The sequence below is a fragment of the Trachurus japonicus genome, unplaced genomic scaffold (genome assembly GCF_045865225.1).
Source record: "Trachurus japonicus isolate A0001 unplaced genomic scaffold, Traja_1.0 AP030749.1".
NCBI lineage: Eukaryota > Metazoa > Chordata > Actinopteri > Carangiformes > Carangidae > Trachurus > Trachurus japonicus.
Genome location: NW_028220882.1, coordinates 513,565 through 529,860, shown reverse-complemented (window position 1 = coordinate 529,860; position 16,296 = coordinate 513,565). Strand labels below are relative to the sequence as shown.

General features: G+C 42.7%; 1 protein-coding gene across 2 annotated transcripts in view; it reads left to right on the top strand.

Annotated features, from left to right (window-relative positions):
- The first annotated feature begins 2,997 nt into the window (after window positions 1–2,997).
- Window positions 2,998–16,296, top strand: part of LOC146960062 (C-reactive protein-like) — a 34,595-nt gene continuing 21,296 nt past the window's right edge. Inside the window, exons 1-4 of one of the 2 annotated variants that reach the window (XM_085772669.1) lie at window positions 2,998–3,057; window positions 4,247–4,311; window positions 4,442–4,655; window positions 5,374–5,901. In XM_085772669.1, coding sequence (XP_085628795.1) covers window positions 4,263–4,311; window positions 4,442–4,655; window positions 5,374–5,779 — 669 coding nt within the window. In that variant the 5' untranslated portion in view covers window positions 2,998–3,057; window positions 4,247–4,262 and the 3' untranslated portion in view covers window positions 5,780–5,901. Of the gene's footprint in view, window positions 3,058–4,246; window positions 4,312–4,441; window positions 4,656–5,373; window positions 5,902–16,296 lie in introns of those variants that run through there. The other variant, XM_085772667.1, reaches the window with a different exon arrangement.

Here is a 16,296-nt window from a genome sequence, read left to right as displayed (position 1 = left end):
TCTCCCCCGACCTGGAGGGTGCAAGCCACCTTTTTCCGGTCGAGAACCATGGCCTCGGATTTAGAGGTGCTCATTCTCATCCCAGCTGCTTCACACTCGGCTGCAAACCGAGGTCCTGGCTCGAGGGAGCCAACAAGACAACATCATCCGCAAAAAGCAGAGATGAAATCAAGTGGCTCCTGAACCGTACCCCCTCCGGCCCTTGGCTGCACCTAGAAATTCTGTCCATAAAAATAATGAACAGAACCGGTGACAAAGGGCAGCCCTGCCGGAGTCCAACACGCACCGGGAACAGGTCTGACTTACTGCCGGCAATGCGAACCAAGCTCCTGCTCCGGTAGTACAGGGACTCAGCAGAGGGCCTCCGACCCCATACTCTCGGAGCACCTCCCACAGGATGCCACGTGGGACACGGTCGAAAGCCTTCTCCAAGTCCACAAAACACATGTGGACTGGTTGGGCAAATTCCCATGCGCCCTCGAGCACCCTGCGGAGGGTGTAGAGCTGGTCCAGCGTTCCACGGCCAGGACGGCCTGGTGCCACGTGCACTGATGGACACCCTCATGCTCGAACATGGTGTTCGTTATGGACAAACTGTGGCTAGCACAGAAGTCCAATAACAAAACACCACTCGGGTTCAGATCAGGGAGGCCGTTCCTCCCAATCACACCTCTCCATAACACTGTCGCTGCCCACGTGAGTGTTGAAGTCCCCCAGCAGAACGATGGAGTCCCCGGTTGGAGCACTTTCCAGCACCCCTCCCAGGGCCTCCAGGAAGGCCTGGTACTCTGCACTGCCGTTCGGCCCGTAGGCCGAGACAACAGTGAGAGGCCTATCCCCGACCCGAAGGCGCAGGGAAATGAGCCTCTCGTTAAGTAGACAGTACTAAATAGAGGCAGGGTTGGGTTTTTTGCTGAGAAGATTTTTTTTAATGTTTCTGTTCAGGAGCTTTGTAACAAAAGATCATGTGGGGATCAATAGGCCTAATTGTGATTCTGATATCACATGTTAAATGCAGGTTAAACAATAATTGCAGTTAATTATACCACACCCAAACTTTATTTTCATAATTAATAGTTGCCGCCCAGTTCGTTTTAGGTGTGTAATTACAGTCAATTAAGCCACACCCAAACTTAATTTTCATCTTTCAGCTGCTGCCAAATTAGTTTTGTGCCTGTCGAGTTCCACCTGCACAAACACACAGAGGCCTAATGTTGATGACGTGGAACACTTGAGATGAAACTCTTTTGTCTTACTCCACTGGTGAGTCATGTTATCTTTGTTCCACTGATGAGTGCTTTTTATCTCTCGTGATCTCTACCCAACAACCTCAACTCAACTTTTTAAAGGGATAGTTCACCCAAAATTGAAATTTCACTCATTATCTCCTCCCCCTCATGTGGATTAAGGGCTGGGAGAAGTTTCAGAGTCCTCCGTGGCTTCTCTGAGTTACAGGGGGTCTCGGCGTAGCAGTGCATGTCCATATAACAGTTGCAAATGGATACCAACTGTCTTCGTAAAAAAAGACACACCAAAAAACATCCAAATACCTCCATGCTGCTCGTATGTAATGTCCGTCTTGTATTGAAGCCCGAAATGCAAAATTGTCCCGAAAAAAATTAAATAAGTCTATATTTCAAGCTTGTTTGTAGCGGAAGCTTCTCGAAGCTCCTCTTCCCGGGTCGTCAAATTTGGACGAACTGGGAAGAGGACGGAGCCTGGTTTGTCCAAATTTGACGAACCGGGAAGAGGAGCTTCCGCTACAAAATCGTTTTACTTAAATTAGTTGAAGCAAACATGAATACACGCCACAGCAAAAGATACTGCATCTATATCGACATGATATTTAAGGACAGCACCAAGTCTTCTAGTGTGACCGACGTGGTCTGACCTGCCCTGAGTGGGTTTCGAACCCTGGTCTCCCGCACCATGGGTGACGATGACTTGGCAAGTGGGTTAGCACGTCTTTTATGGGCGAGTGAGTTTAACTTCAGTCGTTACTTCTCCTCTTCTTCTTCAAGAACGACCGCTCTTAGAGCCTGGATGCTGGATGGAGAGTGATGCTCAGTCAGTACGTTTACATGCAGAGCTTAATCGAGCTATGCTCAAAATTCGATTTTGGTGTCTAATCGGACTTCTGTCCTTGTGTCAATATACATGCAACTCATGCCCCCTCATGCGGTGTCGCCCGTTGTTTCAGTGGGTTAATACGCCCGCTGTCCTGTTGACTTTTCTGTCAACTCGTAAAAAACTGAACATAAACAACTTAGTAAGCTTAATAATACATTCTCAACTGCTACAACTACAGTTCCTGACCAGATGCGCCAGTCTGGGCCGGATTTACGCTGAGAATAGGGTACGGGCTTCCTCTCTCTCTCTCTCTCTTTTTTTATTTTTTATAAAACACTCTTGCTGGTCGTGCTGTGTGAAATGCATTGAATCGGCGCTGACATTGGGTTTTCTTCTTTACTTGGCCGGGTTCAGGCGGCTTCTCTGCACTTGGTGCCGTCTCTACTGTTGTGGAGCATGCGCACATGCATTGTCCAGCTTCAGTCCGACTAAGGCGAATACATGACGGAGAAATGAAATCGAATTCCAATCGCATTATCGGATTTCTCCAACTCCGATTTCAGTCGGACTAAGGTGTTTACATGCACTTCAGTTGTCCAGTTATAATTGGATTAAGGCAATAATTCGGTTTTTTCAAGTGTCATGTAAAGTACTGACTGTGTGTGCAAATTAACATATCGTGATAACAATCAATTTAGCACATCTTTTGTGCTTTTCTTCTCTTCATTTCTAACAAACTTGTTTCAGTTTTTGCTGGAATGTGAAACCTGGTGCATGCGTGGTATCTTTTCTCTCTTGCTCGCTTGCTCCCAATCTGCATAATAAATTACATTTATTATACATTTTCTTTGTCTTATTATTTGCAAATTGAGTGATCGAGGGGGCGGAGCTTCTGGGCTCATGACATAAAAAGCCTCTCGTCTGGATCTTCAGCAGCAGAATCTTCAGCAGAAGAATCTTCAGCAGCAGAATCTTCACAGCGACACGGTGAGTACACCCCTTCATCCTTCTCATACGACCTGCGCTGCTTCATTCATATCTAAATGATTAGAAATAATTTGTTCATGTTACCACTGTCGGGTGCTCGATGACATCATCACTGTTCCTATTTGATATTTTGCAGAAAAGTGAATGTTTGATTAAGGAAACTAAGGAAGGGCAACATCATCGTGTTTTATAATTAATAACCAGAGTCACAGTAACAGATCAGTTTGGAAAAGCAGAACTTCCTGCCCAGGTATCTGTTCATACTGTAAAACACATCAGCCACTTGGAAATTTAAGACGGCCGCCATATCTGGAAAAAAAAGAAAAAAAAGAAGTTATTTTCTACGGAAGCGTATTGCATTCACTTAAATAAAAAATAAAAAATCAGTTTTTAATTTATATTTTGGTCTGTTTTTCGAGGTTATTTTTTCTGTTTTTCTGACTAATCTTTTTTCCTGTTTTTCTGGCTATTTTTTTGAGTAGTTTTTTTGAGTAATTTTTTCTGTTTTTCACATGCCTTAATTGACCTGGTACAGTATAGAAAGTTGAAGACGGGGCATATGTGCGGCGCAGGAGTCACCATAGATGGGAGTCTTGCAGGTTGGATGTTCTCGCGAGATTCCGAACAGAATAAATTACTCAAAAAAACAGGGGGAAAAAATAGCCAGAAAAACAGGAAAAAAGATTAGTCAGAAAAACAGGGGAAAAAAATACTCAGAAAAACAGAAAAAATTACCTTGAAAAACAGACCAAAAAATAAATTACTCAGAAAAACTGGATTTTTTTTTTTTATTCAAGTGAATGTAATACGCTTCCGTAATTTTCAGCTATTTTCTTACATAAATGATCTGTGTGTCAAATCAAACGACCAGAAGACAAATTCACTTCAATCAAATAAATGAAAGTATAATTTCGCAAAAATAAGGCTGTCAACTAGCATTAATGCTAGCAAACTAATGTTAAGCGCACAACTGTTGACCCTCGCAGACCTTTGGGTTTATAGCAGTTTTAAAATACTTTGTGTTATATGCAAAATCTGTCATGTAGTTTTGCATGTTATAAATTGTACAAGTGTGACGGCCATTTGTGACCTTCAAGTTGCTAATCTGCTTCTCTTTTTTAATGACCCTGAGAGAAAAACAGACTAGTGTTGGTGTTTAATAAGATTAATGTGACTTCCCTTTCTGCAGGTTTGACTTTTTAAAGATGAGACTTGCATTCCTTCTCCTCGTTGCTGTCTCCATGGGGACGGCTGGTAACTATTCACCTTTCCTTTGTGTCGTTCGCTTCTCTGTAACTGCATTTATGCACATTTTATTTTTTAATTTACAAGGGAATGATGTTGAACTTGTGTCTGTAACTTATGCCAAACGTCTGTTCTTCAGACGGCGTCACCATCCCGACTTTGGTGTTTCCCAGTCAGACGAGCACCAGCGTCGTTGAGTTGACTCCTCTGCAGCCGATGCAGCTGAGTGCCTTCACCTTGTGTATGAACGTGGCCATGGAGGCCAAGACACCTCCAGGGCGAGAAATCATCCTGTTTGCCTACAGGAGTCCAGACCGTGATGAACTCACCGTGTGGATGTTAACAGACGGCAGGTAGATGTCCTCTCTCCACACAAGGCCGCATTCAGACTACACAACATTTTTATCTTTACCTGATGGTCTCCTGGTGAAAATCGGCCTGAACTTGTGTAGTCTGATCCGGCCTCGAAGATGAATGGTTGTTAACACAAACGTGAACACGGCTTTGAGGCCAACACATGTCAATGAGTTTGTCCCTATGTTCCCCGATCGGGGAATATAGGACCCTTTTTCAGAAAAAGGGTCCTATATTCCCCACTGTTGCTGATCCATGGACTCTCTCTATCTATCTGGTCTTTTTTACTAAACTTAACCAACTTTCTTTATTGCCTAAACCCAACCAATGGGACAACTCAACTTCTCACTCAAAAATAGGCAAAAATCGGGGCGGCGTTTAGCTCACTTGGCCCCACGTTGAGGCTATAATCCTCACTGCAGGCGGCCCCGGTTCGAATCCCGCATCGGACGGCCCTTTCCTTCGAGTCGTTTCCCCTCTCTGCCTCCCCATTTCCTGTCTCTCTCTCTCAAATGTGCTATCAATTAAAGGCATTAAAAGCCCAAAAAATATATACTTTACAATACGTCACAACTCCACTTCCAGGTATGGGTACAATAATTGCATGTTCCCCTGGTCCTTTTGGGGAAAAGTGGGGAACATAGGGATGATCCCGTCTCTATCTATGATCTGTAACTGATGAAAACCCTTTGAGTACTTTCATGTCCATGTGTCCAGGTTGGCCCTCTACCTGGAAGGAAATGGTGCTCCGTTCGCACTCCCTCAGCTCGGGATCCAAGAGACTCACATGTGCCTCACCTGGGAGTCCGAATCAGGTGCAACTTCCTTCTTCCTGAACGGGAGGAAGAGCATGACCAAAATCTACGGGAAGGGTATCGTGGTCCCAGCTGGAGGGAAGGTTTTACTCGGTCAGGATGCTGACCAAGGCTTTGGAGCTTTTGACATCAATCAGAGTTTCGTTGGGGAGATCTCCGACCTTCACATGTGGGACTATGTCCTCTCAGGCAGCGCCATCCAGGGCCTGTACTCCGGGATGAGAGTGGAGAGAGGAAATGTGTTTGACTGGGAAACAGTCGACATGACGGTGGACGGGGAGGTGGAGGTCGTTACTCGTGAGCTGTAGGTTTAAAACCTGAGGCCACAATATAATCCTGTGACTTTGTTGAGTTTGTTGGTTAAACTGAAGTCAAAGCTGTTGATCTGATGAACTCTGAAAAGTCCAATAAAAACTTGCATTGAAAAAGATGTCGGTGGTGCAGAAATACTTTATATGATTAACCAATTTTCAATGTGTCAACTATAGTGTGACTCTCAAGAGTCATTATTATTATTCCATGCAGTAGAAAGGTAGAACTTTGTATTAAAGGGATATTCTGGTGTAAGTTTAACCCATGGTCTAAGTCACCGTCAGACCCAGTAGAACCCAGTGTAACCCCCCCCCCCCCCCCCCTCCAGAGATCAAGTTACCGACCACAATCTTCGCTAGTTGTAGCAACTTCAGCACACACAGCCAGATAGAAAACACTGCTGTCTATGGAGCCACCAGCCAACCTCCATCAAAAAGCCGCTCGTAGCCACAAATAATCCCCAGAAGAGCACCAAACATCAACAGTGCAAACAGGGTCCCAGCCCATAATACCAGACATTTTAGTTGTTTCTTGTTGTTTTTGTGTTTGTCGTCGCCAAATGTGTCTTCACAGGGTTGTAGGATTGTGCAAGCTGTGCAGAGAGAGTTGGGGTTCACTCCATCTCCATGAAATGCTTTTGTTTTACTGCTGTTGCGCGATCAACTTAATGCCAGTACCAGTACGCTGCTCTTAATGTTCTATGTTATTGATGTTATTAAAAACTGGAAAAAATTGTAAAATATGCCTATTTTATGGCATCAACACGTTGGACATTTTTGTCCAATGTGGTAAATGTGCCAGTAATAAATATTAGGGTGCAAAGGTTAACCAGATTTGTAGGCAAAGGGTCGAGACTACAGGTGGAGGACTTGGATTTCTGTATGAAGGTGGATATTTCTGTGGTAGTGTGGAGATCAAAATGAGAGAATGAGGATATGAGAGGTGGAGCAGGAATACAGCAGTCATTGCTTTTGCGTGGAGGAGTTAATTGATCATGAATGCTAACAATTTTGCCATTGAATAAGTCCATAATTTTATTGCAGAGCGTAGTAGAGTACATGTGAGAGGCAAGAGTGTCTGGGGGGGGCGAGGTTGTTTGCCGCCGGGGGCCGTCAGGGAAGGGGAGTCCAAAGGGAGAGGTGGAAGCGACAGAGACTTATAGACGCCAGGGCTCCGTATAGGAGCCTGCAGCGGAGAAATCAACTCAGAAATGTGGATAAGGGTGGCTGAATAGTAGGAAACTTACTGGCAGGGGCCTGAGACAGGCCTGCTCCGGTGAAATTGGCTCTTGATGAAATTGGCTTTTGATGAGAGATTAGGTCACAGCAGGTTGAAAACTGACAGCTGACAGGTATTTCCCTCGCTGTCAGGTGAGGTATAGTAAAATCACTCTTGGGGAAAAGCGTCCACTTCAGACCCAGAGACATTAGGAACATCCTGCGCAACGTGGACCCAAAGAAGGCATTAGGGCCTGACAAAACTCCAACAAGGGTCCTCAGAGAGTGTGCCGCAGAACTGGCCTCTTTCAACTCCTCTCTGCACGTCTGCCCGTCCTGGATGAGGGATCCCTCCTCTGTTGCTCATGTGATGCCTACAAATGTGTATGGTCACAAATTTTGAATTATTATATTTTACGTGTTTTTTGTATGAAAAGATAAGCCAATTTGATGTGTTTTCTAATGAGAGTATCAAAAGTGTAGGTCTCTAATCCCACCACAAGAGGGAGTATCCCTGTGTGTGAGCGCTTGTTGTGGTACGCTCAGACAGCTACAAGCCTGCCATGGAGAACGCACAGAATGACTTCTGTCTCTTCTTTTCCTGTGAAAACAGGTTAGTAAAGTATGTTAACTGACCACAACTCAGGTATAAGGACTGTTAAAATTTCATTAAAATTGAGGAATCTCAGGTCTGTCAGCTTTTCAGAGGCTGTAATACGCAGAAAAGCCCAGGTCCTGATAATATTAGTGGTAATGTCTTAAGAAATTGTGCAGACCAATTAGCACCTGAGTTTACAGGCCTTTTGAAGTCCTCCATCACCTCTGAAATTGTCTCTGCTCTTTGGAAAACTGCGGTCATTACACCAGTGCCAAAGACCTCAAATCCTAGTCAGCCTAGTGACTTTCGTCCTATAGCTCCGACATCACTTATAATGAAGTGCTTTGAGCGCCTTGTAAAGAAATTTATTTTGTCTAACACACAGCATCTCTTAGACCCCCTGCAATTTGCCATTTAAAGAAACTTCTGTCCTTTAATGTTGAAAGGAGAATGCTCCAAATGTTTTATTGTGCCTTTACTGAAAGCATCCTTTCTTTTTGTATCACTTGCTGGTTTGGCAATGCCACAGAGGCACAGAAAAAGAGGGTTAGAGAAATTATAACCATATCTTGTAAATTGCTGGGCATCACTCTGCCATGTATGGAAGGCATCTACAGAGATAGGACAAAGGCACCCCCTTGCCTACTCATTTAACCCTCTTCCATCTGGGCGATGATATCGCCCCCCTCTGTTTACTAAAAACAGAGCAAAATTTTATTTTGTGCCTCAGGCCATTAAATCCCTTAATAATCGATAGTCACTGTCAGTGTTGGTCAGCTCATAGCCTGCTCAGCTGGTCTGATCTGGTTAAGGCTGAGACAAACATAAAAATTGCGACTCCCACTGATGATGAGTGTTAATGATGAGTGTTAATCTATGTGTGAAAATTGTACTGTGCTGTTTTTATCTGTGTTGTTTTAGATGAAATCAAGAGTGTGATGTGCTGCAACTCAATTTCCCTACGGGGACAAATAAATTACTACTACTAGGCCTACTACTACTAAGGCGTTGCTATTTGTAGTGGACAAATGAGGGGACTCTGTGTCATAATTTGAGAGCCCTACCACGAAAGCTTTGCAAGTTATGGGAGCTGAGACAAAAAGTATTACCATCCCTTGTCTCCCCTAAATGAACTGGCAGCCAAGAAAAGACGCCAAATATCTGGCATGCACAAAATGGCACAGGAGAGAAAACTAGGCTATATGTTTCTTTGCTTTTTCATATCTGATATATTCTCATTTTGCTTGGAGGCATCATTGAAGTTATTTTATTTTCATTCATTATATTCATATTTTATTTTATTGGTTTACAGTATGCTGGCTTTTCAAATTCATATTTCTGATCTGGACATGTGCTGCTCTCATGTCAAGAGTCACTGTCGCTGTTTACTGGATGGTTATTTTTGATAGCCTTTAGTTTATTATCAACCAGGTGTTTTACAGTTGTTCTACCTGGAGACGATGCAGCCTCCACACCAGGGCTGCCCCTGACCGAAATGGGGCCCTAAGCGAAAAAATTTCTTCAGGCCCTACTATAATCGATTATAATGCAAACTACAACCACTAATACTGGCAGTACTACTACTTCTATTATATTCTATTATATACTTATACTAATATTAATTTAAAAAAAAATATTGCTAATTGCTATCTATTATTACTATTATTGTCATAATTATTATCATTATTATTAATATTATTATTATTATAGGCTACAACTACAATCCTAATAAAACATACAAATTCAGTACCAAACAGACTGATATATCAAAATGTAGCTACATTCAAATTTAGTTCCTTCTGTCAACTGAAGTATCAAATATACTCATTTCTGTTTATCTCTAATATCTCCTCCAAAGCTGCCTGTCATAGATTAAATTCACCAACAGATGGTGACATTTTACATCCATTAAAATAACATTAGCTATATCCTTGTGTGGTGATAAAATAGATTATAAACTTTAGCTGAAAATACGATCAACTGATAAATTTACCACTGCCTTTCAACAGAGGTGAATGTATATGCAGACTAAGGTGTTAACAAGACATTTAATAAATGGTATGGGCTGCTGGAAAATTACTTTCATCTCCAGACCACAGTCTAGACTCTAGCTAAATGGACTGGAAGCTAGCATCTCTCCCCCTACCTCTTGAGTAGCAGCAGCAGCAGCTGTACTGAGCATGGAGGTTTAGTGCTTGCTTATGCCACAAAGTTTTACATCTAGTGCTGGGCCGTTAACACCAGTAACAGCGCTAAAAGTTTTGTAACAAAAGATCCTGTGGGGATCAATAGGCCTAAATGTGATTCTGATATCACATGTTGAATACAGGTTAAACAATAACTGCAGTTAATTATACCACACCCAAACTTTATTTTCATATTTAATAGCTGCTGCCCAGTTTGTTTGTAGGTTAAATATATCATGATGTGTTATAATTACATTAGGCTACACCACACCCAAACTTCATTTTCATCTTTCAGCTGCTGCTAATTAGTTTTGTGTGTTGAGTTGCACCTGCACAAACACACAGAGGCCTAGAGTTAATGTTGATGAAGTGGAACACTTGAGATAAAACTCTTTTTTTCTTCTTTTTTGTAATATATTCTCATATTCTGCGACAGCATTCATAAACATGTCTAACTCCACTGGTGAATCATGTTATCTTTGTTCCACTGATGAGGGCTTTTTATCTCCTCATGTGATCTCTACTCAACGACCTCAACTCATCTTTTCAAGATTTGAAAAGAACAATAGCACAAAGCTGAAGACCGTCATCTACTCACTCCATCCTGGTGGTTCAGCTATCACCTTCAGCAGGGAAGAGGTGGTGAGAGCCCCCAAGATGACACAACTCAACACACTGGACCCGACAACATCTGTGGGCGATGCTGAGCAGCTGGGGGAGGTTTTCCAGCAGCTGTTCCAGACCTCCATGGACTGCAGCACAGTGTCCTGGAAGTGGAAACATTCCTGGGTCATTCCCATCCACAAGAAGGGCTCCACTAAAGGCGGGTACACAACTACAGGATTCCGCAAACATTCACAGATTAGGACACCATACACTTGATGATAACAAAAGACAGATCTCACCAGATCTCTCTCTTCTGATCTTATAGTGGGTTAGGGTTAACTAACAGATTCTTCAGCAGGTTATCAGTTATCAGGTTCTTCACGCTCAATATTACAAATCTCGCCTGGTCAAACGTGGTCAAATGTGGTCAAACTAGTCCCTGTCTGCGCTCTGCTGCGTAATTACACACAACCATGTGGGTCTTCCTCTATCAGCATGTCTTAAAGAAGGGAGGAGCCTGTTGAGTAACGCACATTTCCTTATACAAAGCCTTGTTGGAATGGTGGGACGATAGCATGTCGGAATAGCGGTGTCGGAATGATGGTATGTCTAAATGGCGGGATGGCGGAGTGGTGGGATGTCGGAATGTCAATGTCCTTTGCAAACAGACAGAGCACAGATACAATGAGACAGACCCATTACATGCACATTATTTACAGGTTTTGATTGACAGATTATCGAGGTTCAGGATCCAATCTACTGGTACCGACCGGCGAGGTGCCGGATCTTGTTCCAGCAGGTTCCGGCACAAATTAATCACTGGTTATTCAATAATCATTATAAACAAGGGTGAGTATATACAGGGGTGCACATAACTGGTACGCAGGTACGCATGCGCGGCGAAAATGAGAAATGCGTAACATCACGTGTGTCGCTACAGCGCATTTGCGTACCCAACAGTTACCGCCATCGGAGACCTTGTCTACACGAAGCTAAAAAACATGTCTAAAAAACAAAAGACATTAAGCAGCTTTTTTGGCGTTTCACCACCACCACCAAAGAAACGACAAACTGAGCCTGAGCCGAAGAAACGAGGTTTTTCTGAAAAGTGGCTCCAAGATGTGCAGTGGCTTGATGTTAATGAGGAACGCACTGAAATGTGGTGCAAGATTTGCCGCTCGCATCCCCAGCTAGCAGACAAAACAGGTGCGTTTTATAAGGGCTCAAAAAATTTCAATCATCCTTTATTTGATAAACACGAAAAGAGCAAGGAGCACGTGAATGTGGCAAACGCCATTGCTAATAAACAAGCTAGTCAAGAAGAAATATCCACTCGTCCACTTGCCAAATGGCGAGACAAGCTAAATGAAGAACAACGGCAAGCCCTGTGTAATATTTTTCTCCTTGCCTTTCATAAGGCTAAACACACACGTCCCATGTCTTCCTATTCTGAGGATATCACTTTACTGAAGCGGCTCGGAGTGAATGTCGGAGGTGCTTATCACTCACGTGAAGGAGGGACACGGATAATGCAGACCATCGCACACACTATCAGCGGGGAGTTAAGAGAAAAGTTGCAGTCTGCTGAATTTTGGGGGCTGCTTTTTGACGGATCTGAGGACATCACAAAAACCGAGCAGGAAATCGTTTACATCGTGTCTGTGTCCAGCAACGGAGAATTCACGTCGGACTTTCTTGGATTGATTGAACTGGGTGCTGACCGAACCGCGCAGGCGATAACAGATGGACTTGTGAGGCTTTTCCACGACGCAGGCTTGAATGACTGGACAACGAAGTTGGTCGCCATGTGCACAGACGGGGCTGCTGTTAACGTTGGTACGTACAACGGTGTTGTGCCCAAACTACGACAACTTGTGGCGGTAGGAAACTCTCTTGTGCATATTCTGTGCACTGCACACACACTGGAGAACTGCGCAAAATCAGCTGATCGCAACGTTCCTTACTGCGAGACATTTAATCGCTCTGTGGTCAAGCTGCTGCAGTTTTATTTACAAAAAGGTGGAGCAAAACACACTGCAGCACTGAAGAAATTGTGTGAAGAAAATGGCATCTCCTTTGTGAAACTGGGCAAGTTTCATAATATCAGATGGTCTGCATGGAGACATGAAACACTGTTAAAAATATCTAGACTATTGCCAGCCATTAAAATGCAACTGGCCACTAGTGATAACAGTGAATTGCAGCATGTCTGCACAGAGCGTTTTCAGTGCTTTCTGGCCAACATGCTGGATATTGGCAACATTTTGAAGACCACATCCATTAGGTTTCAGAAGGAAAAGCTGACCATTGGAGAATGTAAGGATGAACTCATGGTGGCTATTGGACAATTCACACTTCTGCTTGACAGTGAAGGCCACCACAGCAGCAAGACTGTTTCTAATGCTGATGCTGACAGAGACAAGTCAAACTTACTCAGGGGATTAATTGAACAGTTTGAAATCAGATTTGACTCCCTCAAGTCATGTGATCATTTCTTAGTATTTGATCCTTCAACATGGCCTCAAGAAATGCAAGAACTCCACCGTTTTGGCAACACAACAGTTTGCAGCATTCTTCAGAAATATGAGGCCACCTTGAAACTTGACAGAGACACCACTGTGAGAGAATGGATGCGCTTAAAGCAGGCAGGAAAACGTTTGGGAGCCTCCTCTGTGTATGACTTAGTTCAAATAGTGAATACAAGTGGCCCAGATGATTACTCTAACATCAACAAGTTGGTTAAACTGTCTCTTACACTGCCTTTAAGCAGTGCAGCTTGCGAGAGGGGATTCTCACATCTCAACATCATAAAAACCAAGTACAGATCTCGTTTGTCACCTGCTCGTCTCTCAGCCTTGATGCACATTCACCTGTCAAAAAAGACCACAGAGACATTTGACCCAAAGCCAGCTGTTGACCTCTGGATGGAGACAGCTGCTCGGAGGCTCAATCAGAGACAGGAAGGCGAATCTTCATCATCCACCACGCAGGAAGCTGAAGCAGAGGACAGTGGGGGGGCGACTGAGGACGATAGTGAGGAAGACTGCACTTATTAGGACCGCGCGCCGCAGGGGTGAGTACCAAACACTATCCCCTGGTACTCATCTGAGTAGCTCACAAAAAAAGTTATGTGCACCCCTGAGTATATAGTGCTTAGTGCTTATATCCATAATGTCACTGTTTACTAAGTCAACATCTAGTATTAAAAAATAAAGTTTGTGCAGTGCCTGGGTGGAGCTGACCTGCTGACAGATGTGCAGCTGACAGATGTGCAGCAGCTGACAGTGACTTTCCTCATCACTAAACCTATTCTACCATCTGATCCTCCCTCGCTCACGTCTAGACGGGACGAAGTCTCCTGGACATATATGTACAGTGCTCAGCATAATTAGTACACGCCCTTTAAAAGTAAGATTTTAATCAATATCTCAATGAACACGAGCAATTTGTTAAATCTTAACAAGACTGAGTTTTATAAAACATTTGTTTAACTCATAAAATGAAAGTAAGGTTAATAATATTACTCAGATTACAAAATTGCAAAATCTTTAGTTTTGCTTAAATTAGTTGACGCAAACAGGAATACATCCCACAGCAAAAACTACCACATTTGGGATTTTTGTAGCATATGACCTGACATGATTTTGAAGGACAGCACCAAGTCTTCTAGTGTGACCGATGTGGTCTGACCTGCCCTGAGTGGGTCTCGAACCCGGGTCTCCCGCACCATGGGCAACGATGCAAACCATTTCGCCAAGAGGTCAATGACCACTTGGCAAGTGGGTTAGCATGTCTTGTATGGGCCAGTGAGTTTAACTTCAGTCGTCACTTCTCCTCACTGGTACCTCATGACTGTGGCTATACCTGCGGACCTCGTTACACTAGTACGGAATGAACTAGTTGGTGACACATTGCAACATCTATATTTTTCCATTCTTCAAGAACGACCGCTTTCAGAGCCTGGATGCTGGATGGAGAGTGATGCTCAGTGTGTGTGCAAATTTACATATTGTGTTTGCAATCAATGTAGCACATCTTTTCTCCTTTTCTTCTCTTCATTTCTAACAAACTTGTTTCAGTTTTTGCTGGAATGTGAAACCTGGTGCATGCCCAGTGTCTTTTCTCTCTCGCTTGCTTGCTCCCAATCCGCATAATAAATTACTTTTATTATACATTTTCAATAAATTTCGTGAAAGGAGGGTCTGTATAATGCCGTGCAAAGTAAAAGGGATAGAATATAAGTTATATTATATTGAGTAGTTGGTTGTAATATAAGTATTTATGTGGCATAAAAGGGGACATATTATAAGTTGAAAGTCTTGCTGTGCGCTCAGCAAACACAGCCAGCACATAAACGTTGTCGGCACAAACGATTTAAGATGGTACTCTCACACCATAAACACAATAGACGATGAAACAAAAAACATGTACAAACACACTGTCTACTTGCTGCTGGTTACTTGCGTGCACATGCAACTGGACAACCTTCACTTTATTTTTCACTGATTGCTTCATTGCGTAACCTGACGATTGACATCTGTCAATCGAGTTTTTTTCCTTCCCCCCCTCTTTTCTTTTTTCTCAGATTAAAATGTGTCCAAACTCAGGCAAACGGGAGATCTGCAAGTAACTCCATAGAGAAATAAAACACAGACAGAGCACAGATACAATGAGATCCATTACACAAAGATTATCTAAAGATTTTGATTGACAGATCCAATTAAATATAGGTAAACTGTGAACTGAGCCAGACGCTATCATCACTGTTTCTTTGGCTCTGGGCCTGCTGTTATTGTCAAGTGAGGTCTTATTATTTTTACATCAAGCGATTGAGGGGGCGGAGCTTCTGGGCTCATGACATAAAAAAACCCTCGTCTGGATCTTCAGCAGCAGAATCTTCACAGCGACACGGTGAGTACACTCCTTCATCCTTCACATACGACCTGCGCTGCTTCATCCAGATCTAAATGATAAGAAATAATTTGGTCATGTTTCCACTGTCGGGTGCTCAATGACATCATTACTGTTCCTATCTGATGTTTTGCAGAAAAGTGAATGTTTGATTTCGGACACTAACAAAGGGTGACATCATCGTGTTTTATAATTAATAACCAGAGTCACAGTAACAGATCAGCAGTTGGAAAAGCAGAACTTCCTGCTCAGGCATCTGTTCATAAAACACATCAGCCAATTGGAAATTCAAGTTGGATGCCATATCTGGTAAATGTTATTTTCAGCTATTTTCTTACATAAATGATCTTGTGTGTCAAATCAAACAACCAGAAGACAAATTCACTTCAATCAAATAAATGAAATAAAGTATATTTTTGCAAAAATATGGCTTGTTAACTAGCATTATTGCTAGCAAGCTAATGTTAAGTGCACAACTATAGTCCCTCGCAGACCTGTGGGTTAACAGGCCTATTTTTTAGGCCTTTTCTCGAAAATTGCATATCCATAATAAAATGAGTGTATCTCTGCAACCACAAGGTATATTTGAATACTTTTGGTGTCATAGTAAAGGGAAAAAAATGAGGAATTGCTGAGATGTGTAAATTTCAGTATATCTGTTACTGGTGAAGAGTAAATGAAGATGACACACAGAAAAAAATTAATAAAAATTAATATTCGCCTAAAAAAAAATCATATTTTTGATGAGTGCCCTTTAGAATAATGCTGATGAAGCTCAAACTCTCTATAAAATCATTGTACAACATGTGAACATTGTCTCTGCAGTGGTTGATTCTGATTAATTGAAGCAGGACAAAATTATTGAGATTTTACTACAAAATATCCAGGCGAACTTTCCAAAATGTCCATTTTTGGCACAGCTTGGAACCACCTGCTACTATAAACTATTGTTTAATCTTTATTTTCACACAATTTGGATAAACTAACTGAAAATA